This window comes from Eleutherodactylus coqui, chromosome 10 (assembly GCF_035609145.1).
Source record: "Eleutherodactylus coqui strain aEleCoq1 chromosome 10, aEleCoq1.hap1, whole genome shotgun sequence".
NCBI lineage: Eukaryota > Metazoa > Chordata > Amphibia > Anura > Eleutherodactylidae > Eleutherodactylus > Eleutherodactylus coqui.
This window is the reverse complement of record NC_089846.1, coordinates 26,342,577-26,368,850: the sequence shown is the minus strand read 5'-3', so window position 1 is coordinate 26,368,850 and position 26,274 is coordinate 26,342,577. Positions and strand designations below refer to the sequence as shown.

The window sequence follows — 26,274 nt, the reverse complement described above, 5'->3', positions numbered from 1 at the left end:
CTTGCAGCTTATTATATAAAACGGCAGAAATTTTTTTTTAAAAAACACATAAAGCTGCGTATCAGCAATACAACAGCAGTGTTAAAGCAGCTGGCCCTTTAAACTGAAGCCGACACGACGATCGGCTGGTCATTGCTAGTGATCAGCTCTTATTATGGGAAGCTATAGCGGCCACTACAGGTGGAATATAGCATTACATCCAAATAAATGACCAAGGACATTAGTACATCATACCTCCCAACTTTTTGGATGATTGAAGAGGGACACTTATGGTACATTGTGTGACAGATCCGTTTTTTCCATCCATATTGATACACTTGAATGCTTTTTAATTTAAATATTAGCACAAAAGTCATCGGAATATAGAAAAATTGTTAAGATCCAAATTGCACCATATGATGGAATAATATGCAGATCGGGGGCTCAGATACAGTTAGGATCCATACAGACACAGCACTGTGCAAAAGTCTTAGGCAGGTGTGGAAAAAATTCTTTCACCATTCGAAGTGTTAATAGTTTATTTTGTCCATTTACAAAATGCAAAGTGAATGAACAAAAGAGAAATGTGAATCACATCAATATTTGGTGTGAACGCCCTTTGTCTTCCAAACACCATCAGTTCTTTCAGGTACATTTGCAGGGATTTTGTAGGATTGTACTCAGGAGCATGATTAGCCAATTATACCAAACAGGTAATAATGATCATCATTTTAATATGTAGGCTGAAATATAGTAATTAACAGAAACAGCTGTGTAGGAGGCTTAAAGCTAGGTGAGGAACAGCCAAACTCTGCAACAAAGGTGAGATTGTGGAAGACAGTCACATGTTACACACTATGGAAAAGACTGAGCACAAGATACAAGGTAGTTATACTGCATTTGTAAGGTCTCTTCCAGGCAAAGATTTCAAAGAAGACTGGGGTTTCGAGATGTTCTGTTTAAGCTCTTTTGAATAAGCACAATTAACTTGTTTTAGGTTTGCCCCATCCTTCCTTATGGGTGCTGTGAATCCTGGAGTTATCCTTCTCAACAGACACTGTAACATTAGCCTTATTTCATCATAGGATGATGTGAGGAGATTAGCTTGGGATCACCTCATATCTCTTTCACCAAACACAAAATCAGCAGCCAGGAGTAGTTTTTAAACTGACACTTGGCCAGCTTTATTAGAGCCGTTGCAAAATAAAATCAAGTATTGCAGGCACAAAATAAAGTAACCTTGCCTGCCTGGCATTAACTAACACACAGTAGAACCCTCTCTACCAGCTGGAGAGCTTCTCTCTGCCAGCTTACAAAAGAAACAGGCTTTAGTATCCGTACTCACAGTTCAAGTGCAAGACTCACACAGACCAGCTTTCTGTGTTCCCAGTTAGAGCCACTACTGGTCTCTTAGCTGCTCCTTACATTTTCACCTACTGGTTTACTTGTGGTTTACATGTTGGAGACGCTGAGCAGCATCATATTTTTGTAGCCTCAGGAGAGGCAAAAATAAGAGGCTCCGCCACCTTACCAAATAACCTGGTGCCAGTGACAATATATATACGCTCCACATAACACAACATTACACTTTACCCTAAACATTTCAACTCAGTACTTAAAGGGGTTCAGTCATTAGAAAAAAAATTCAATACTTACCTATTCCTTCCCAGGCAGTCTTCTTATCTTCTCCTTGCTGATCTTCTCCTGGTTCCTCCAGTCCTTCGGGTCATGTCACCTCCAGCTGGCCGGATCCTCTTCTTCCTGTGACGTTATGCACATTGCCGGCATTCTGTCTAGCAGGAAAAGCCAAATCTCAAGCCGAGCTATTGCTGAGACTGAGCGTGCGCACTGTCTCGCGGCAATAGTATATGAACACTCACAGTGAAACAGCGTGCATGCGCAGTCTCGGCAATAGCCCGACATAGGATTCGGCATTCCCTGCTAGGCAGTGAGCACTACGTCACTAGTGGCCAGGTACACTGACCTGCAGGAAGCAGACTGTCAAGAATGTACACTACATAACAGGAAGAAGAGGATCCAGGCTGCTGGAGGTGACCCGGGGAATGGAGGAGCCAGAAGAAGATCGGCGAGGAGACTCTCTGGGTGGGAATAGGTAAGTATAGGTTTTTTTTGCTAATGACTGAGCCCCTTTAAAGACTGAGTAGTAATGTTTATGGTAAAGTGTAAAGTGATGTTATGTGCAGCGTATATATTTTGTCTGTACCAGATATATATTTATGATGAGTTGTCTTGGCGCAGTGAGGCACATGGCATAAAGCAACATAACGTGGAGTGAAACCGCTAGTACAATGATGATAATGTATGATGTGAGACGACCTCCGGAAAAGGAAATGTTATCTATGCTTTACGTGTAAGGGTCGACGCTGCTCCTATGCGGCATTTGAGGTCGGGACCCATGGCCAGTATGATGAAGTAATTAGCGACTACGCTGCACAAGGCCTCCTGCACACCGCAGAGCCGGATTCCGCATGCGGAAACCCACAGTGGAAACCCGCGGTGTCGTCATTTATACGCGGTACAGATTTTTTTTTCAAAATCTTTTTTCCCGCACCGTCAATAGGCGACAGCGCAAAATCTGCGACCTATCCGCAATGTTCATTGCGGCCGGGACGCGGATCGGGCAGCTTCCTTTGACTTCAATGGAAGCCGTCTGTGCGGTATCCGCACGAAAATGGAGCATGCTGCGGTTTTTCCTCTGCAAGTGGAAATCGCAATTGACTTCTGCCTGTATGGAGGAAGCAGCGGATCTCCATAGGAAGTAACGGGCTGTATTTGCTGCGGATTCACGGTGCGGACTCCGACTACGGATTCCGAAGTAAATATCCGCCTGTGGGCATGAGACTTATGAGAGATAGAAGATGCTAATAGTTTTATGAGGAAGTGTTGAAAACACCACATGCCTTACTGCTGCCAGGAGTAACTAAAGAGTAATAAGGTGAGATGTATAGGTTGGCAAGATAAGCAAGTACAGTTGGAGTTGCTGGAGATATTATATTGAGTACTGTCACTTTAAGAAGGAATGAATGCCACCAGTTTATTATTTATCGTTTATAGTACAAAAACATTCCTGCCTCCGTTTGTCATCGCCGCGCCATCATGAACCTGCGCCGCACCACCACCACCGGCGCGACACGCAGACCATGATTAATAACAGGCTGATGTTACCCATCCTGCGCGATGATGACAGCGGGGTCACTGTTCATCGTCCCCTGTACTTACCCTTCCTGGTAACTAGAGGACTCCACGCAATAACTGACGGCACATCTTCACCTAGAGAACCCGCGCAACAAGTGGGCTATTGACCGATGACTTTAAGATGTGCTATAAATAGTGGTGGTCTCCTCCGAACGTCTGGCTATTGGCAGGCGCGCTCTATAAATGCCTTGAGGTTGCTTTATACTGCAATTATCTTATGTGGATGTCACTTACTTGACAGGAAAAGTGAAGGACGTAATTCACGGTAAGAGCTTTGCATTTTGAATACTAAATAGTAAAATCTCCGGAAGTTCAATCAAAGTTTCAACTGTATAAATTGGCGTAGAAATGCTCCCACTTCTTATAGAGCTGAAAGTTCAGCCTGTTATTATGCAATGTTGATCCAGAGGAAGGCAAAAAACCTCCTAGGGATACAGTAGAAGCCAGAAATCTACAAAAAAAAAGAAGAAAAAAAACTTTCCCTACTTCAAATGTTGAAAAGTTGAAACAAGCTGCAGAAAAAGTTACAAAGTAATACAAGTCCTTTGCTACATCTGTACTCACATCGCTCCCTGTGTAGTGGGAGGTGGGGGTGACCCTGATTATGGTCCTGCCATATTATTATGACATTGTTATAAAGAAATGTTTTATTGTATGTTTATTAAAAGGTGTTCTGTCTCTTTAAAAATAGTCTGTAGCGCCATTTCCATATTCTGAAAAGAGCCAAGCCATAGGAGCGAAGACTGATTTGCACCACAGTTATTTTATACAGGTGGAATTTGGACCTACGTTTTGTAGTGTGAGGCTAACTTCCCATGAAGTCCCATAAATCCCGCCCCTACATTGCGCTCCCCACCATGTGGATTCCCCGTAGATGGAAGGTGTTTTCACCACCGTGGCACCTGCCATGCTGGAAAACATCGCTCAAGTGTATGACCCCATTCAAAAGAATGGGGCCCATATTTGTGCGACATTTGTGTGTTTCGCAACGCACAAATCTTGCACGATTTTGATGACCATGTGAAGGCGGCCTAAAGGTGCTAGAGTCATTGTTGGCTCGTTCACTAATTGCTCAGTTTAAATAATTATCGTTCAGTCCTTCTCACTTATAGGGCTCCTTCACATGAGCGCATGCGTTTTTACGTTTGCTCGTGCGCGACATTAATTCACATGAATGGATGATTTTCTGTGATCAGGTCCCAAGCTTAATTAGCTTTTTCTCATCCATTCACATGGGAATGCAATGCCTCAGATGGTTGCGATTTCCGTCCGGTGTGAAAATGCGGTTAAATAGCCACATAAAACTGCTCATGTAAGTAAAGCCATACATAGAATCATAGAATGGTAGAGTTGGAAGGGACCTCCGGGGTCATCGGGTCCAACCCCCTGCTCAGTGCAGGATCACTAAATCATCCCAGACAGATGTCTGTCCAGCCTTTGTTTGAACACTTCCATTGAAGGAGAACTCACCACCTCCGGTGGTAACCTGTTCCACTCATTGATCACCCTCATCATACAGTGAGTTAGCAACTGAATGATTTCTTGTTTGAACAAGCCAACCATGTATCTGCTGTATAAACAGGCCACCCAGGCCAACGGATGGATTCTAGCATTGTTCGCTCTTTCAGATGATAATCCTTTGGTTTAAACAGACCCTAAGGGCTCCTTTAGACGAGCGCATGTATCTTTGCGTGCGCCTAAGCGCAATGCATTCGCACCGTGAACAAGGCGCTTTTGCGGGTGTATCAACGCATTGTACTGTACTTGTACTTTTTGAGGTCGCAAACCATGTTCACAAAAGGGGCACTGGACACCTCCTGCCATGATTTAAAAAACAATTAAGCCTAATGAGGTCCAGATGTGTTCTTTTTCCTACGGTTTTCACATCTCGTTGCGTATTGTGTGTGCGCACTTTGGGCCATCTCCAGTACCAGTCCACCTACAGAAACCTCCGCTCGGGTGACCGATCCAATGAATCTGTGACCCCCGGTTCTTCACATGTTCCCAGCTCTCAATCTGATTTACCCATATCACTTGCATACATATAGACATACATCTGCCCAGTGAGAGGAAAAAGGAGAGGGGCAGAGCACCTCCAGGACGTAGTATTAGGAGTGAGTTATGGTAGACGTGTATATAACACCATACAGGTTTATATCAGGAGATTCAATAACAGCGAGGGTGGCCTAGAGGACGCTGTATCGCGGAGGGATGTGAGCATCATATAGATAGTAACATATATGGTAACAAAGTATGTAAGGACGAAAAAAAACATGCCCATCCAGTTCATCCTATGACCACCCAATGTTGATCCAGAGGAAGGCAAAAAGACCCAATGAGGTAGAAGCTAATTTTCCCCATTTATGGGGGAAAATTCCTTCCTGGCTCCAATTTGGCAATTGGAATAAACCCTAGATCACCAATATATGTCTCTAGATGCTATACAGGATCACAGTGACTTCCAAGATGACTTCCAAACCAAGTGGAAGACAACTGAGCCTTCCGCCAAGCTAGAGTTGTGTATGAAGAAGGGGCGTCACACCACAAAACACGTCATAATCACTGGCACATATAAATAAAGCAAAGTCAAGCCTTTACGCCTTGACTTGCATCATTCTACATTCATGTAAGGTCGTGCCACAACCCAACCTCTTGTTTCTGTGATTCCATATAGCAATTTCTTTAGGTGACCAATCAACCTATGGCTGGTTTCACGCAATGGACTTCTGTGGGTCTAGAAGACCAAATGTAGATCACCATTGAACTCTACAGTGATCTTCGCTCTGTTCAGTAACAGAGTGAGAGTTGGGTTAGGGTTGTTTCAGCAGTATTAAACAAGCCCAAGCATATATTTTGTTATAGCATGGTATTACTGAAGCTATGTGGACTTTGCAACGTGAGAAGAAGCAGACTAAGGGTGGCCCTACATGGGACAAATATGGTCCGAATAGTCGATTGATAGAACGAATGTAAGAGATTGTTGTTCCGTGTAAATATGGACTCCAATTTCTCTTTACTCTGTTATCTGACTACTGTAGGATGTAGTGGGTCGCGGATTGACTGAGTAGTTATGGAGAGTTATGGGTGAATTCATTATGATGTTGGTTCCAAAATATGTCCTCCTTACCTTGTAAGTAGTAGGCTTGACAGCCTTCCTTCCTAAGCTTATGGAGTAAGGTCACCAGAACCGGTTCCTGTTCCTCCGATTGGACACCCATTCGTCCTGGAAGGCTGGCAGTGCACTCATCATATAAAAGGGCCACTTCCCTTACAGCAGGAGGGGATCCAGGAAGGAGGGAATGGGCAGAGAGGTTGCCTTTGCGTAGTCGCCGTAACATCAGTCCAGGAAGAGCTACATGTAAGGCTTTTTCCACATGTGAGGAGTCGTAGAGCTCTCTGCTGCGACAGTCCAGGATACGAACATTTTGAGCAGGAGAGTCCAGCTCATCCCGCAGCCACGTTGTGGATTTATACAGGGACTCCATCTGTTCCACTCACATGGGAACGACCATGGGAATGAAATGGAGAGGATGGTCTATACACTTGGACTGGAATGAAACAGTTTGAGGATTCTTGCACAAACTATGGTCGTTGCCAATAATCCTATGGTCTTTCTTAAGTATTTCAGGGCATTTCCTAGAAAATAAGATGATGAGAAGACAGTTAAAACGAATACAGCATCATGAGGAAAACAAGTCATTATAGGCAATTAAATGCATTGTCTGCTATGAAAACCCAATTTCAATGATTATATATTATACAGTTTAGCCCCCTCATCCATTAGCTGCAGCAGAGAAGACGTTTTTGACCTGAACTGAGGATTTGGATGAATGAAGCTTTGCTTCTTGAGGAGACATCTCCCTAATACAATGTGAAGAACTCCTCCTATATCGTTTATAAAATCATATTTCCACCACAAACGAATGATGTCTCGTGCCCTTTGTAGAGTTTTTGGAAAATGAAAGATTTTATGACACAATCCTCTGTTTCTCTGACGGGCCGGTCCAATTCTGACTTTACCCCATCTTTGATCCTTACTAATATTAGTGTTTATGAGGTGTAGAAGCGTATATGATTCTCTAAAGATCCACTGATTTCTTTACGCCTTACTAGAGCTCATCTATCAGTCTTTGGAAATTGGTATCACAATACAATACCTTAATGTTAAAATACCCTTTCCAATCATACATCAGCTTAGGGTTGTGACCAGGAAAGATAAGGGCTAAAATAAGACATTCACATAGTGGGCTACAAGAGGTCAAATATTCCCGAGAAGCAATTAGGGAGTTGGACCAGGGCATTTCAGAACTTTTTGGTGGATTAAGAAATTGTGTGGCGATTGTGTGGCTTTCAGCTCCAGGATATCTACAAAGGCCTGTGAATGGTGGGGTTGGATCCATTTGATAAAATGTGTGGCAGTGACTGGAGAAGGGTGAGAGCAAAGGGGGACTAAATAAGTACAAAGGTGGCCTGGTAAGTTACTCAGCTGGTTGGTTCTCCTATCCCAGCATTGCATATTAAAGCAATGTTGTGTAAAGTACAGATCAGGACCATTCACCTACATTGAGTTGAGTTCATGGGGCGCACAATGGGTGGACCACAGGTTGATACAGCAGGACCACCCGTTAGTGGATAGACATGTGCTGGCATGGCAGACATCTGTTGGTTGACCTGGGCTAGTCATGTGAGTTGGTCAGGAGGACTGGCATTTTTCCCAGGGGGTCAGCTAGGTACACGTGGTGCTCAGCTGGCCTGCGGAGGTTGTACACCCTTCATTAAAGAACAACTCAATAAAATAAACAGTAGTTTACAGTAGTAATTACACATTATGGAGTTTTGTTTGTTGTTATGTTCCACTGCTTTGCAGATGGGATTCCAGTATGTAGCTGACAACTCTGGGTGGCCCATCTCCCATGTAGACTGGCAATATCATTCTGTATTCTGGTATATTGACGATGTGCCCAGTACCTCAGGGAGGAAGATGGCTGCCAGTTCTCAGAACTTGCATTGGGTAAGTATATATTTATGTTTCTTAATAAAGCTGCTTTTGTGACTGCGTGTGGTGTCTGGCAGGAGGCTTTTTGTGGTAGTGGCCATGTTCATCAAAGGTAGACACAACCCAAGTTTGCTCATAAACCTATAAACTTTGCAGATGGATAAAATCAAACAGTGTATAGGATATTTTTGGGGACTTTTCTGCAAACATGATTTATTAGCGTGGCTACGGGGCTGGTGTGGCATATGCCCTGTGTCCATGGTGCCCGGAGAGGTGCTGACATGTTGCTTTGTCTTTTGCGAAGGTATTAAGGTACGGGGCAAGTGTAGCAAGATTAATTTTTGCATTGAGCAAAATAAAGTCTTGCTACGCCTCTACACAACTATAGGTATGATAAGGAGATATCCTAAAGCAGGAACTCATGAACCTATGGGTGCCACCAAAGAGGAATATAGCAGCATTTTGGGGTCTTGTTTCAGTACCATGGTATTCCTTCAATTACAGAAGGTGGTAAAAGTGACATTTAGCAGGTGGTAAAGCAGGTGCTATAAGTGACCCTTAGCAAATTTCCCGTTGGAAAGCAATGGGCCTCAACACGATGCTCTCAAACTTTCAAAATATGATTGTTCCCAGCAAGAGAAACCAAGTAACCTTGTAGATATGATACCTTTTAATGGCTGACAAAAATACATGATGTTATTGCTAGCTTTTGAACCTCTCAGGGTCCTTCGTTATGCCTGAGGAAGGACCCTGAGAGGTTCGAAAGCTAGCAATAACCTCATGTATTTTTGTTAGCCATTAAAAGGTATCATATCTACAAGATTACTTGGTTTCTCTTGCTGTGAACAATCACACTTTGCTCTACTGGCTAACACCGTACCAAACTTTTTTCATTATACTCAAACTTCCATACATGGTCCTGACAAATCCCAGTAAAGTCATTTAATTTATCTATAACCATATGAGCGAAAAGTCATCACCAAAATGTGAACATCCCCTTTAAGCAAGCAACCTTTAAACTTTGCTAGGTTTTACATTTTGCTTCCTGCACAACACTTTATGTATTAAGAGAAGAGCATTGACAGCGAGAAGAGTTCTTTCTCTCTGATGAGCCAATTCAAAAATGCTGAAGAAATTGATCTCATTACAGTGGCGGTACTTGTCCGCAGCATTAATGAATAGCATATTATACCATTATAATGAATGCTATAATTAACATCTCTAGAGTAAAATGTATGCATGTTGTCCGTAATCCAGTGTGACACATCTGCTGTATGGAGCAGTTCACAGATAATTAAGTGAACCATGGACCTCAATGTACGGAAGCTGCAGTAGATAATGAGGCTTGTACTCCTACTAAATGCATTACAAATTATTACTGGGTCTAAATGAACTAAAATGTAACTTATAATGGAGATTACATAAAGCGCATTATAGTGAGTCAGATCATTTTATATTCGGGTAACAAAAGGATCATAAAAATCTTTCCGAATGAATCACACGGTTGGAGTTGAGCAACTAGGACACCGCCGATGTCAAGAAGCAGAACTCTCAAAGGTTTCTTTTCAGCAGATGTGAAACCACCCTATTATACCAGCTGTACATACATAATTACAAACAGGAGTTACCCAGGTTATACCAGCATGGTCCATATCACTATATACAGGATGTATAACTGTTGTACCAGCTCTAGCTTGGATACAAGATATGAAACGCATGGGCATGGTACCCTGTTGTACCGCCTCTAGCTTGGATGCAAGATGTGATACAGGCGGCATGGAGGCTCTAGTACCCTGTTGTTCACCTCTAGCTTGGCTACAAGATGTGATATGGGCAGGCATGGAGGCTCTACTACCCTGTTGTACCGCCTCTAGCTTGGATACAAGATATGATATGGGCAGGCAAGGAGGCTCTAGTATCCTGTTGTACCACCTCTAGCTTGGATAAAAGATGTGACATGGGCAGGCATGGAGGCTCTAGCACCCTGTTGCACAACCTCTAGCTTGGATACAAGATGTGATACAGGTGGGCATGGAGGCATACAGGTTCTGTATGATATCCTGTGGCATATCGCTCTACATTTGCTGTAACTGAGCCTCTAGATCATGCAAACTCTTGGCTGTTGAAGTTGGTGTCCCAGATGGTCCCATAGATGTTCTGTTGGTGATAAAACTGGTGACCAGGCAACCACAGAAGTGTGACAATGTTGTGGGGACATTCCTGTGACCCCCTTGTGTGTGGCGGAGCATTATCCTACTGAAAGCCGCCATGAGAGGAACATATATCGCTGAGCTGTCATTGTCCTTCGTACCACTACTAGGGGTGACCAACTGTCGTATGTGATGGCCTCTCAGACCATCACACTAGCAGGGAGCAGCAAAGACAGGATTGAGGCACTTACCCCCAGGGCTCCAGACACGAACATGACCGTCATCAGCGCCCAAACTCAACCTGGATCCATCGCTGAAGACAACCCGGTTCCACTCTGTAGCAGTCCAGCTTCATTGCTCACGATGCCACTGCAAATGGAGGCAATGGTAGCTGGGTGCCACAGGCAAGACATGTAATGGGCACCTTAAGACCAAATGTCCTTCAGCCTAGTGCTTGGTACTTGTTCCGACAGACACAGGGGAGTAACAATAGTGCCACCTGTCTCTGGAGGGTGAGCAACAAAACGATTTTCGTGCTAGTCGTATGATCAGACATTCCTCTCTAATGGTGGTCTGCTGAGGGCCTCCTGAGCCCGGTCACCTTGTGTGCCCTCACACATCCACTGGTCCTAATACCTCCTAACAGTCTGATCAGAACGGCCCCGATGGGGAACAATTCGCCGATACGAGCATCCAGCTTCTTGCATGCCAAACTCTGGTAATTGGGTGAAATCTCTTCTCTGTATCGTAGAGGCGTCTAGTGGTCAACAAGCTCTACACAAGCAGAAGAAGAGGTCACTACACACAAGGAGCCTCCGAGAGCCTCTTATAGGCCAAGAGGGGAACCACTTTTAGAGCCTCAAGTGGCAAGACCGTTCATCTAATCACCACAACTCTAATCATTTGCATATCTGCCTGAGATGGAACTGCATGCCGAGTTTTGCCGCAAAACGACAACTTCTTCTGGGGGACGGATTGTTTTTAACAAAAAGAGTATCATGCATGCATCCCATTAATTAGAATATGATCCATCAATGATCACTGAGATTCAGATGGTGGCCTTCCCAACCCAATCACCAAGCAGCACCTTGCATCTTTCCATGTCCGATGTCAGATTGAGTGGAAGAGTAACTCCTCAATAACCCCTTTAAACAGCATTTAGCTATATGCTCTAATATTAGGTACGTGAAAACCAATATGGAGCTAAACTCTATTTTCCCAATACCCTCTGGTCCTACCTGGTGTCACATCTATGTGGTTGACCTAGTCACAACATAGCGTTCTGCTTGGCTAGGGGTATGTTCATACGTAAGAGATTTGCTGCAGATTTTGTCACAGATTTTGGTACAGATCTGCAGCAGAATTGACCCTTTCAATTGAATTCAAATTGTAGGGGTGATCTGTACCAGAATCCGCAACAAATCAGCTACGTGTGAATGCACCCTAAGAGTAACTATGCTGCTAGATAAGGGAGATGGAACAATACCTCTTGAGCGCCACATACTAGAAGGCAGCATTCCTGCAAGTCAATGTTGGACTCTTTATACAAGCCTTGTAACAATGACTGGAAATTGAAAGCCAGAATCTATACACAGACAGCTGTTTCAGGACCTTTGCCCCTCATCAGTGTTTAGTAAGTTTCGGCAAGCGAGATGCCTGTGGGTAAGGAACTCTATCTTTTATCCTTAGGGAGAGCACTTAGAAGGTGAGTGAGTGAGGGGATTTATAAGGTCATTCATGCTCCTCTGGGTAATATGCAAATAAGGGAGGGAATAATACCTCAGTAGTGCTGCCTATTGGAAGGTGCTGCTAAATGCACATATGGTTGTGGTATCAAATGGACAATACATTACATCTATGGACAGTGACAGGATTCTGGTGAAGGCTATATGGGAAGGTATATTTTTTACCCATATATTTGCGATAAATAATTGTAATCTCAGAAATCAGAAAGCAGTTATCTGGGGACAATTTTTTTTATAGCCTTTACTCACCTCACCCGATCCCCTGCCACTCCTGTTCATGGTTCCCTGCTGGTCTCCACTTCCAGCTGCAGCAACGACAACAATTTGATAACGGGACATGTGATTGCTGCATCTAATTACTGGTCATAGTGAGTTAGTGACCGACTGGTTTCAGTGATGTCATTGCTGGCCCTCTACAACCGGAAGTGGAACTGGCAAAATGGGAGTGCTTTGGAATCGGGTGGGGCGAGTACGGCTTCTTATTTTTTTTTTGCAGCTTTAGAGATTTTCAAAGAAGCCATCAGAAAATTCTATTTTCTTATCTCATCCCTGACCTCCAACAATTAACCATACGGAGGAGCAGAAATAAAGAATATCTCAAGTTCTGGAGGACAAGGCACATCTGTGATTTAAATGGACAGCACTTTGATTTTAATCATAGTAATGTAATACTTCAGTTCTCCTGCGGTGGTGCTGCAGGGAAACTGAACACTTTCTGCCAAGTTCCTTCTTTCATTGATTATATAGCCAGTTGATTGTGTTTCCAGCACCAGGACAATCTGTAGCCAGATTATTTTTAGGGAAATCTTCCAACAAGAATAGAACCATTTTAATACTGCCCTTAAGCATCAAGAAAATGAACAATGTGTGTACTTTATGAAAGTGTATTGAGTTACTATAGAAAAAAACTGTACAAACAAATTTATTATCGTCAGTCAACAGATTTAACAGGTGTCTAATAAATCACATCCAAAAAACAAAAGGGCAGCAAAGCCTCATAAACCACACTGCTGTAAAAGCACATTCTGCAGCCTGCGGGGCTGTAAAGACTGGCGCAGTACAAAACACTAAAAATAAAATAGAATAAAACACCATGTAATAGTATTCCCATTAATTATCTGGACAGGTGAGAACTGGGTCCAATTTGTTTTGTTGCTATTTGGTATCTGTTATCATGCTGGGCTTATAATGTTGGTGCATCTATATGGTTGCAAAAAAAATGTATGTGAACCCTATGGAATGACCTGGATGTAAGCATTGATTACTATTAAAATGAGATCTGATTCTTGATTAATCAGAGACCTATCTTTTGATGTAGCATGAAAAATCGATGACCAAAAAGGGTTGCGATTTTTGTACGCGCCCTAAAAATGCCATGTGAGTGAGTGCATTGGAGTCCAATGCTTAACATGGTTGCGATTTTCGGCCCATGTTTTAGCGCGGCAAAATACATGTGTACAAACACTCGTGTAAATAAGGCCTAAGTAAACTAGTAACACACAAACAGTTGTATCGTTCACATTAAGTAAATATCCACAATGCAGGGAGAAAATGTAAGTGAACCATGAACCTCTGTTTAAGTACCTCCTTACATGGGCCATAAATCGTTCAGTGTAAAGGCACGCCCCAACTGAACCACGAACCAGGATTCATTTGCTTCTCTACATGCAGAAAACTGAGCGACGTATCAGCATGTATAAACAGGCAGTTGTTCACTTATGAATGACTGCCTGTTTACTGTGAATGGAGACCGGTGGCTGGAACGATCCCCACTCGCTCCTCCTCTATTCACAGAGCGATACTTGTTCCTGTGTAAAAGTACAGGAACGATTATCGCTGAGACGATAATTGGGTATATGTGCCTGACAGATTGTTACGTGTAAAAGGGCGCTTAATGACTTCTCCAAGAATTAACTTACAAAAAGTTTTTCACTGAAGGAAATGAGACTGGAAGTGTGAGCGTCACCGATGCTTTGCCTATTAAATAAAGGCACACAAAGTCTGGTTGCTGTTCTCAAGAAATATTGGTTAGTCTGAACTGCGCCTCCATGCAAGCAACGCTCGGAAGACATGTTATAAAGGCACATGGAGCGGGAAAAGGCTACAAAAGCATTGTTAAAGACCTGGGTGTACAAGGTTAAACACATTATCTACAAATGGAGAAAATGCCGGACTGTTTCTACTCTCCCTGGAAGCAGGAGACCTGTTCTGATCACTTCAAGAGCACAACAGGCAATCCTCACAGAGCTGAGAAAAACCCCAAGGGCAACAGCAAAAGACCCACAGAAGAGGCTACAGACTGTAAAAACCTCTTTTTATATGTCCACTATTAGAGAAACAATGAAGAAGAATGATGCTCATGGAATGAAGCCTGGAAAGAAGCTGCTGCTGTCCCAACCCCCCCCCCCCTTTCAAAACTGCGGCCTGTCTCATGTATGCCCGAGACCACTTGGATGTTCCATAATACTTCTGGGAAAATACTGTATGGGCAAAAGAGACAACCTGGAACTTTTTAGTACAAATGCACAAAGCTATGTTTGGAGGAAAAAGAACACCAACACCAACACCAAAACCTCATTCAACTGTGAAGCATGGTGGAGGAGTCATCGTGGTTTGCTTTACTGCTTCAGGGCTTGGACACGTAATCATTGAAAGAACAATTAATTCTAAGGTGGATCAAAACATTTTTGTAACGTCAGCAGAACATGGCCTCAAGCTAAAGAGACGTTGAGTAATGCAACAAGACAATGACTCGAAGCACACAAGTAAATCAACCAAAGAATGGTTGAAAAAGAAGATTTGTGTTTTGGAATTGCCAAATCAGAGTCCTGATCTTAACCCGATTGAAATGCTGTAGCATGATCTGAAGAGGGCTGTGCACGCAAGGCATCCCAGAAATACTGATGAACTGAAACACATTTGCAATGAGGAATGGTCCAAAATGCCTCCTCAATGTTGTGCAAATCTTGTTTGCACTTACAGGAAATGTTCAATGGGAGTGATGGCTGCTAAAGGGGGATCTAGAGGTTAATAAATTCAAGAGCTCATTTACTTTTCCTCCCCGCAGTTTTGATGATTACTTAATGTGCTGAATGAAAGCCATGAACAGTACAGCTGTTTTATGTGTAACTAGTTAGATTGTGTTTGTCTATAATTGTGACTTAGATAACAATACAACTTCATTTTATTAGTGATCAATGTAGAAATCCTTTCCAAAGAGTTCACTTTCTTTTTCCTGTAAGTGTAATATAGCATCAGTGAGTACACATGCACCAAGAAGCTGCCACCACCCCCGGTATGCTCTGATCAAACAAGTTGTATTTAGAGATGAGCGAGCGTACTAGCTAAGACAAATTACTCGAGCGACTATTGCCATTTTCGAGTACATGCCCGCTCATGCCAAAAGATTCGGGGCTGGCGGGGGTGAGCGGTGGGTTGCGGGGGGGGAGGGGAGAGAGATCTCCCTCCTGTTCCTCCCCGCTCTCCCCCGCCGCCCCCCGAATCTTTTGGGACGAACGGGCATGTACTTGAAAATGGCAATACTCGCTCGAGTAATTAGCCTTAGTGAGTACGCTCGCTCATCTCTAGTTGTATTCTAAAGGAGAAGCCAGAATGTTTCCACCATCCAGACATATATTTTCAATATAGTATTCAAGGCAGGTCATATGTGCCCTCTTAGCACTTCTGATTGACTACAAGGGCTCCTCATGAGCATAACGAATACAGAAACTTTGATCCCATTTACCCCCATACCATAGAAACTATCTGATACCCTAAACTAAAAGGGTAAAGGAAGTCCAATAGAGTAATCCCCATTTTAAATGGAAGGTGTCATGGCGATCTGCTGATTGCTGTGGATCCAGCTTCTTTAAATCCTGACAATCACTGTGTTTGGTGCTGCAGGGAAATGTAGTGCAACATTATGGCCTTCTATGAATTGCGGGAATGGGATGGATCCGCCAGAGTGCCTCTTAAAGAGGTTGTCTGGGCTATTTTCAACTGATGACATATCCCCTGTATAGTTCATACGTAGTTGATGGACGGGGGTCTGCCACTCGGGACCACCAGCTTATCATCTGGCCCGCTGCCCAGTGCAGGGGGCTGAACATTGTCATCAGTGGACAGGGGAGGAAGTGGGAGTGCCGGCTTCATTCTAATTGAAATCAATGGGTGCGGCACACTTCTATTCCACTTCCTACCCAGGATAGAATGTCAGTAACAGAGCAGAAAGTGGAATAGCAGCATGGCGCTCCTATTGGTTTCAATGGGAGTGACGCCAGTGCTCCCATTTCCTCTACTGACGATAACGTCCAGCCTGCTGCATCGGACAGCAGGCAGGATGATCTGCTGATGGTCGGAGGTCCCGAGTGGTGGACCCATGTCCATTAACTACTGATGGCCTATCCAAAGAATAGGTTATCAGTTGAGAAGAGCTCAGATACCCCTTAAATGAAGGATTTCCAAGCTGCTGACCTCCCTCTATAGTGCCCACTTGTCCTATTAGGGCATATTTAATAGTAGTTGCCTTGTTGAGACTCTGTGTAGGGGTCATCTGCAGACAGAAGATTTAATTTTGGACTAGAGAATATATAAAATGGGGTATGCCGCTAGACAATGTTGATTTCTAACTTAAAAATGAAGAAAAATTACCATATACTAGTAAATCAGACATTAAAGCAGTAGCCAAAATTTGGTAACTCTGTCACCTATAGAGTTATGGTCATTTTTCTGTGTAGTTTTCTGTGTCATTTTTGGCCAGTTTTCCATTTTTCGGTAAAAATCCACTTTAAATGAAATTCATTTGGATCTACGGTGTCGGTTCACTTCGTTAGAGTGAGAAATTGGCATGGCAGCTATCATTCAAATTAGGCCTCATCTATGAAAACGAGCTCAAGTGGCATCAATTAGAACCCAGTTGTCATCTTCTAGTTATGGACGACTCCTACTCTATTGTCAGTGATCGGTTTCAAACTGTACTCATGGAAAATAAAGTGAGACGCCATGAGCAGAAAATGTCACATACCAGAGCCGCAGCTAAGCTTTACTTTACCTGGCGCACATATTCAGTTTGATGCCCTAGCCCTGTATGTATGTATATTGGGTAAGGCAGGGAAGCTTGTTGGTGCTCCACCTGGTGCCCAAGTTCTGGCGCATGTGCCCCACTATCCCCCAAACTATATAATAATGTAAAGGGGTTGTGCCAACATGCAGTCCAAGACTGCAGGGTTGATCCTGCCAAGTTCGGCTCTTGATACCCCCGGCCAACAGCTATAGTGGCCATTGCAGGGGAAATGTAGTACTACAAGAAACCCATTCACATGTATTACCAGGGTGGCAGAATGTCCACCAGGACTGGAATTGCTCTTACTGAACATATCTGCATTCTGGGACACAGAGAGGGGTCCTGAGCATAGAACCCTATTCTAACATGTTCGTATACCCAGGTAATGCCATCTAGGCATGACCCTTTTCAAATTGCTCTCAGCAATTGTATGTGCCTTCAGTTCTAGGTACATCTAACATATCCTGAACATGCCATGCCATATGCAAACAAATGTAGTAAAGACTCTGGTCTCTCTGACACATGCCTACAGGGATAAAATTACAGAGGACCGGCATCAATACTTGGCAAACCCGGGCAGATGAACTAGGGGGGTTCATTCCATTTACTGATCAGAGTTGGCTCACAGGGGTCCTAGGTTGCTAGGTGAGGCTCAGCTGTTGGGCCCCCTGATATTAATGTGAAACGAGTTACATTTTAAAAAAAAGTCCATATTCACCTCCCCTGTTGCTTCCCGGCGGCATTATCTATAAAAGTAGGCATTATTACTAAGTGAGCATACCTTTACTGGGCGAGGGTCACTATAAGCAGAGCTTACCACGTGGAGCGTACAGGGGGCTCAATATGGGGACAGTACTGCTGTGTGGGGTACAACCAGTCACATTATTACTATCTTGTGTACTATAGAAGGGGGTATTTTGTAAAAGTGTAGATTAACATAGGGTTATGGAAAAGCAAGGCACCAAAGATTTCAAATTCAAGTTGTGGTTGGGAGAAGTCATCATGGTGGCCTGGGACAGATGGAGAAGAAAAGAAAAACTGAACGACTCTAGATAGAGAGAACGTCACCTGTGATCAATGGATACTACGGTAATGTAATCACTTATATGGTCTGCAAAACGCGTGTGTAGAGCTGGTATCTACCGGTGCTGCTGCAGATTTACTGCTGCATGTGTCGTGACACACTGCAAAGGAGCCCACTGAGACTCTGATACCCAAGGCCCTGCATAAACTTGGAGCTGTCCCTGAAGTAACATGTGGGGTTGGTGGAGCATACGCCTTGGTTGTTGGGTGGCATAGGGTGCCAACAAGCCAGCTAGATTTTCAGGATATTTAAATACAGGAATAGGGTAGCAATCTGAGTCTTTGGTTCATAAATCAGCCTTTGGTCACTGGTGCCACATCATGTTTCACACTTTTCACGCAACATCATGTTCCTGAACTCCTGGCATCATGGTGCTCAGGATGTGAGCGCTGATGCCAGAAGAAGAAGCAGTGAGGCTGAAGCCTCTGATTGGCTGCAGTGGTCACCTGACTTCCGCTGACATCCTCTGTCACAACCAACACCAGGACCACAGTAGGGCTGCAACGCTGGATCTTGGCGGCAGGGAACAGGTAAGTATACTTCCTTTTCTTATTTTAGTACAGGTGGCGCTAAACGGTACATGTTGTCCGGTAACAGGACAACCCCTTTAAGTTCAGCATCTCTTTGCACAGTGAAACTCATAGTAGTGAAAGGGTTTTCTACAGTAATTGTGAATACCTGCCAGGGAAAACCAGGAGAGGGCACAGAGGAGCTACTGGGTGACCTGGCACCAGATAAATATCCCATAAGGGCTAAGTCACACGGGCGCATCGGCAGCGTTTTTCTCGTCCATTCACACGACTGCGAGCATCATTTTTAGTGAGAAAATATGCCGCACCCCGGAAAACCCTCGCTCTGCCAAAAATCACAGGATACCTTCAAATGCCTATATAGATGCACCTGTAAGCTTTTCGCAGTGTTGGACCTTGCAAAAATGCCTCCCCCTCCCTTCTCTTTCCCTGCTCCCATAGGAGCCTATGAGACCCACCGGTGTATATTGGCCAAAACATAGTTGCAGAACTATCTTTTGGCTGAGGGTATATGTGCCGGCCGCGTATATGATCTATTTTTCACGCTGCTGGCGTATTATCCTGCCGTATAATAGCCCATGTGAACTAATGAATTGCAAACCAATGCTTCACATGGGTAGCGTATATACACCCGGGCATGAAAAAGCGCTGTATATGCGCTCGTGGGAATAAAGCATTAGGGTGCCTTCACGTGGCAATAAAATTGCGCGATTGAAAACGCAGAATTATGAAATCAATGTTTTTTAATTGTTTCATTCCCATTTGTGATGTTTTCACTCCTGCGATGTTGCCAGAAAAAAAATCGCAGCATGTCCTATTTTTCTGCGTTCTGTGATTTGGTATTGCCCGTGTTTCCGTATGGAGCCTCCTTTCTGTTGCATCGCAGTGCATGAACTTGTGGTTTAACATTTGACAGTTCTATTGACGTTTACGCAAAAAAATTGTGCGATTTTATCGTGGGCGGCAGCGATGCGATGCGAGACTATTCTCAGGAAAAAGCATCGTTGATCCTCAAAAGGGAACAAAGACCCGAACAAGAGAACAAAGACGCCATTTTACCGCGATTTTCTCATGGCAAAATCGCGATTGCCAGTGTAAAGGAGCCCTAAAAGGGTACTTTTACAAAGGCCAATAGTCACCCAACAGGGTACTGAGAGAGAAGTCGCTCAGTAGTCACTGGTCATTCCGTTTTAGCTACGCAACGACTACGAAACTAGGCCTCCATTCAGTGAAAGCACAGGAGCGGTAGTCGTTGGGGCGGCCATCTTGTCTAAAATCACCCTAAGGCTAGCTTCACACACAGCATTTTTTGGATAACACACTTACAGTTTTTAAGCCAAAGCTAGAAGTGGGTCCAGCAGGAAGGAAAGTATAAGTCCCTCCTTTATGGTACTTTTCTAATCCAATTCTGGCTTTGGCTCAAAAAATTGCATCTAAAACTACAAGTGCGTTTTCCAAAAAGTGCTGTGTGTGAAGTCACCCTAAGAGTGGCACTGTAAAAACATTCTTAGATCCATCTCTACTTTTTGGCATAAGACTTACCTTTCTCATATAAGTGTCCATCTTGTTTGGAGGTTCTTCAAAGCAAGAATTATTCTCACAATGCAAAACAGAATGTCGGTTGGATCCTCCAGGCGATCATTATGAGATTTAACGGGATCCAACAGGTGGTGGCAGATACGAATCCAGCTCAATAAGGTCAATGTCCTAACTGAAAGCCCATTTATGGGACTTCTCAATCAACACTCCCTTCTCCTCATTCATAAAACATGGTTTCTCTTTCTGTCCTATATCTTCTTGCGTGGTCGGTAACACCAGGCATTTCCCTCATGTAATAAATTCTGGATATGGTCCTCCTAAACGGAAAGGTCTACAGATGTCTTCTGCAGTCTATCCGAAGCCACAAGACATTCCACGCTTCGATTCAGCGGCCTTCCTCTTTATCATGCGTCTTTGGCGAGAAGGCATCCAGGTGTCTTCCAGTGTGGAAAGTCAGATATCGCGGCTTTTAGTTCCTCTTGAGTCCAGTGCCGAAGGATGTAATGTTTCACGCGCCAAAATTGTTTTTAGATCTGGAAAGGCAAAAAATTAACAGCACAATAAGACTGGAGGGAACCACTGAAAACCAAGCAAGATCTTACTGCCCATTTTATGAAAAACCACCCTGCTACTTTTCTCCCCGAACCCCGGGCTTCTGGGCACGCCGTTAGCAGGTTTCCTATTGACATGACCTCAACTTTTGCAGAGGATGTAACCCAATCGCTCCATGCGCTGACTGAGCTCCTTCATCAGGACTATAGAGGCGAAGGCTTCATTGCGAAAATCAAAATGAGGCTCTTCTCCTATCTCTTTTAGAGATGGACTTCTCATGACTATGAGTCTCACATCAGTTGATTTATTTTATTTGACTCGTTCATATAACGCATTCATACTCGGCAGTGCTGTAGACTGTATAGGATCACTTACATTGGTCCTTGTCCTCATCGGGACTCACAATCTAAGTTAACCTATTAGAATGTTTTTGGAGTGTGGGAGGAAATGGAACTACCTGGAGGAAACCCATGCAAACATGGAAAGAACATACAAACTCTGTATTGAAACCCAGTACTACATGGCAAAAATGATAACCACTGAGCCACCGTGCTGCCAAAATGGCATCTACTCACCCAGAGGCTTAAAGGGGTTGTACAGGTACAGGACAACATTGCCCCTATACTACTAACTGCGTTAAAAGAGCAGTAGTTACCTGTCTTCTGCTGTGGAGATCCAACACTGTAGCCCCGCCATCCTTCTGGTGTTTGTTGTGGAAGATGACATCACAGGACTCCTGGCATCATGGCACCCAAAATTTAATACTAGATGATACCAGAAGAATGGGTGGTGATTCTGCAGACTCCGATTGGCTGCAGTGTGGTTACAGGAATTCATCCTATGCCGTTCTCTTGGCATCAGCACTCACATCCTGGGTGCCATGATGCCAGGAGTTCAGATCGGTGATGCTGCAGCAGTCAGGTAACTTCCTGATGACGTCATTTTCCACAACAAACACTAGGAGGACGCAGGCAGGGCTACAGCGCTGTATCTCCATGGCAGAGGATGGGTAATTACTGCTCCCCGTTCTTGGGGTTGGCGGGGTGCTCAGTGGGAAGACCCTAACCAATCAGCAAGTTATCCCTTAACCTTTGGTTCAACCCCTTTAATAACCAAGTCAGTCCCCTTCCCTGTCTTGGCCATTCATCTTAATAACTAAGACAGCCCCCTTTTCTGCCTTAGACAATACAAAGACCGATTTGGGGGCTGGCTTCCCGGTAGTTATTATGATGAGTGGAACAACCCGTCCCCACGCAGACAGAGTCCATACCATGTGACATGGAGTCAAAATCGGGCCAGAAGTGGAGGATCTGATGCCGTGGGTAAGGATTCTGCTTCCCTGGACAATCCCTTTAAGCTCAGAAAAAGATTTGTAACTCAGCTTTCCCAGCATCATGAATAAAGATCTGTGTAGATGAAAATAAATCTAAGGGTGATCGCGGTAAAACTGCTAGAAAATGCTGAATGCCATTCTATTACATATGAGGAGCCAGCCTATAATAATAGCGCTATTCTGCAGTCGGCAACGTGGCATTATAGTACACAGAATAGTAGCTACGGAGTAGGCGATGCTCGACATAAAAGAATATTGATTTACACAAGCATGCAATGTACACAGGCGCAGTTATGTCGCCATGAATAGGGACATAAGGACTTCTAGGAAATGTACCGAACTGAAAAACAACTCATTTATATCTGTATGATGATGACATTCTCCCCCTTCTAAATGTCGGAGGAGACGCACTACAGGACGGCCAAACCGCCTCATGGTAACGGAGTGCTCTAGCTTCCCGTTACATTGGTTGTAAAGAGCGCCTTAATTGTTTGTATTTTTATGTGTTGTAATTGGGTTGTATTGCTTTAAGAAATTTGGGCGGGATCAGAATTGGGAAGCGCCCCTCTCGCTAGACGGGAGAGTAGGAGGGACTTCCGGGTGAGGCTTCTGGCCAGATGGAGATAAAAGGCAGAGAATGTTAGAGATGCTGTACAGTATACAAGCATGTCCGATTAAGGTCAAGAGGCAAGCGTGATATTGGGCGCTTGCCAATGTGTGTTCGTCATGGCGATGCAAAGCATCTTTGATCCTTTTTAAATAAGGGAGATGGAATAAATCCTCCACAGTGCCACCTATTGAAAGGCAGCATTCCTTCAAGCCAAAGTCAGACTTTTTATACAAGCCTTGTTACAATGACCAGGAATTAAAAGCAAAGCCAGACTCCATGTGCATACAGCTGTTTCAGGGTTATTGCCCCTCATCAGTGTACAATAGGGGGTCTGGCTTTGCTAGTGAGAGGCCTGGGATGGGGGTCAGAAACGGTATCTTTTCTCCTTAGGGAGAGCAACTATATTATAAACTAAGTGAGGAGACTCAAATGGCCAAGCACGCTCCTCTGGGTAATATGCAAATAAGGGAGATGGAATAAATCCTCCATAGTGCCACCTATTGAAAGGCAGCATTCCTTTAAGCATTCCATCTCCCTTATTTGCATATTACCCAGAGGAGCGTGCGTGGCCATTTGAGTTTCATCACTTAGTTTATAATATAGTTGCTCTCCCTAAGGAGAAAAGATAGCGTTTCTGATTTTTTTTAAAAGCATCACATTCCTTCTGAATTTTGCTATAACAAGGGGGGCACCAACACTTCAAAGAGGGGTGATTCGCTGTTGGAAAAGACGCTGCTCATTTGGAGTGGTGCACCCAGCTCTGACTCTCCCGACTACTTGCCTGTAACACGGGTGAGGATAGAACCTGCTACACGACTGTTCATTCGCTAAAAAGTCCTTGAACATAACTAGACTTTGTCATGTGGTCGCGGCGGCCTGTACGCCGCATCACCTCCCCACTCTGTGTTCCGTAAGTCAAAATGTTCCCTAGGCAAAAAATGGCAATGTACCCGCACTTTCATGCCCACCTTGCTGGCCATTCCCCACTTTTATCATCACCAGATGTTCCTGAACCTCAATGTGAAATATGTAAAAGTCCCATCACAACCTACTATTTTTATACTGGTGTCTTCTTTCAGTATGAGACTTTTGGGCCCCCTCAGGCATTAGGGCCCAAGTGCAACAACTACCGCAGCACCTCCAATAATCACACCTGTGTTGACCTATATTTAACACGCTGAATAATTCCCGTACGCCATTACAGCCACCCTTTTGTGCCTACAGCTGCCATTGAAGTCTATGTGTCTCTGTAGATATAGTATAGTATAGTGTAGTTTGCTCTTGCAGCATCAGTCTCCAACTTCTTGATAAACTCTTAGCTGGCAGTTCCCTTCACCCGCCGGCCACAGCCATCCAGGCGGTCTCTGTGTGGTGAGACACTGCACATCTTTCCTGTTGTTGGGTTTGTGCATGCACTCAGCCCACCTCTTACAGGCCGGCTTTCCCATCCCTCATCGATACAAACACTCCCCTGGTTATTTAAGGCAAGCTTACCCATTAGACCTGAGCAGTAGGTTCTTCAAAGGTGCTGTTTTGTGGTTGACTCCTGTTTTGACCTGTGCTGGTTTACCCAGCTTTCCCAACTTCTCTTCTCCTGATCTCGGTTTGAACCGTGACCACATTTTCCGGATTGATGCCTGCCCTGACCCTATGTCTGACTCTCCTGTGTTATCGACTACAGTACATCTCTGCCTGTCCAGTAACAAGCTACGGTACCTCTAATCTGTCTATGTCAACTGCAACTGCACCGAGACTATTCTTGAGGTAACGGCCCAGTAGTAGACCATACCCCTTAGAACGGGTTAAGATGGTTAAAACCAGGGGACCCTCTAGGTGCTGCCATCAGGGATAGCCCAAAGCCAAATCGGTCAAAACGTAAAACATAGATGAAAGAGAAAATGACTGGGACTATAAAGGGTTTGTTTGTAGCCTGTAACCATGGAGACACATATTGCTGCATAAAGACTGTATACACAAAACGGTAGGACTTGCAAAGTTAATAAAACTTTCCTAATATAATGTTATTATGCTGCAAACTTGCTAATGTGCCTGTAATTATCATTTTCTTCGTCAACATACCCAAATTTGTCATTAGCCGCCATCTGAGCAGTTTCATGTTGAAGTATCTGGCCAGTCTTATAAGACATTATATCTGCTGTCATGGCGCTCACCCAGTGATTCCTGAGGATTAACGCAATCGTCGACCCCAGGGTGTTGCTAAATGCGCAAGTTCCAAGTAGTTTTTGCTTTGTGCTTGATCATCCCCCAAAAAACCCTCATAATTCATTCATCTCAGAATATGTTAAACTTTAATAAACCACATCACAAATCCTACGCAGAGGTCTATGAATAAATCCAGCAAGCCTTGCTTTACAGGAACTGCTATAGTCAGGGGGCTACACGGGCCACATTCGGCAGACGGCGGGGGACATGTTAGGCTTTGCTGCTGCTCCCTGCGGTTTCTAAATAGATGCGCATCTTGGTAACTGGAGCAACTTAAGTCATACTTGTCTACTTTTAAGAAGTGACTTACTTCGGCAGTACGGGCAGTGCCCCTATAACTACAGCCAAAGCATCTCCATTTCCAGTGGCATCAGGGGGAGCCTCATTAGCAGTCCCAGCAAAGTGCTCCCATACACAGTCCTAGTGGAATACCCTTTGTAAGGAATGGCAGAAGATCCCCAACTGCAGGACCTCACTGAACAATCATGGACCGGAAGTAGGACTAACCATCTTTTCTCGATTCCGCTAACTCAATAGAACATTCAGTGGGTTACAAAAACTTTGGTGGTGGTGGCACTCAGCACAAGTTTACTTTCTGGTACTCCAATCTGTAGCTCCCAATGATGATAGTAGCTATTTGTCCCCAGATCTAACACTCTGTCGTGACCCCAGACCACGTTTTCTGCCCCTTCACGGACTGGCAATTGACAGCGTTGGATACCACAATGCTCCCCGGATACATTTTGCAGTATGTTCCCATTGCAGTCACTCTAGGATCTCCTTGTGCCTCAAATGAACACTTTGCACAATTCTTTATAGCTGCACACTTCTCCAACTCAACCCCACCTATGATGGGACTAGCATTTATTTCTTGCCCATGGAACACATGGGCAAAGTCGCTGGCACCCTCACACTCACCCCTCAATGGCGGCATCTCTAAGGAAACTTTGGTCATACTCCACACAGCCACTCAGTGCCACCACCATTGCAATGAAAACAGTTAACTCTTATGCCCCTGTAAATCATGTGGTACAACACATACACGGAGGAGTTTTTCCACTCCATTACACTGCAACCCAAATTTAAAGGGCCAGCAGACAGTGCATATAAACATTAGTTTAAGTACAGAAGGGATATTAGGCACCCACAGGCCTGGTTGCCCGTAGCTTTGTTTGAGCCCCGCGGTTGCACAGGGTGCTGGATGCCAGTTTAGAGGAAGAAGACACTAGGCGGATGTAGACTGGAAGCAATTGTT

General features: G+C 44.2%; 1 protein-coding gene across 2 annotated transcripts in view; it reads right to left on the bottom strand.

Annotated features, from left to right (window-relative positions):
• DUSP9 (dual specificity phosphatase 9) overlaps positions 1 to 26,274 on the bottom strand; it is a 56,066-nt gene that overhangs the window by 12,526 nt on the left and 17,266 nt on the right. For both annotated transcript variants that reach the window (XM_066580664.1, XM_066580662.1), the window contains 2 exons: positions 20,305 to 20,834; positions 6,323 to 6,831 (listed from right to left, as the gene is read on the bottom strand). In XM_066580664.1, coding sequence (XP_066436761.1) covers positions 6,323 to 6,680 — 358 coding nt within the window. In that variant the 5' untranslated portion in view covers positions 6,681 to 6,831; positions 20,305 to 20,834. The remainder of the gene's footprint in view (positions 1 to 6,322; positions 6,832 to 20,304; positions 20,835 to 26,274) is intronic.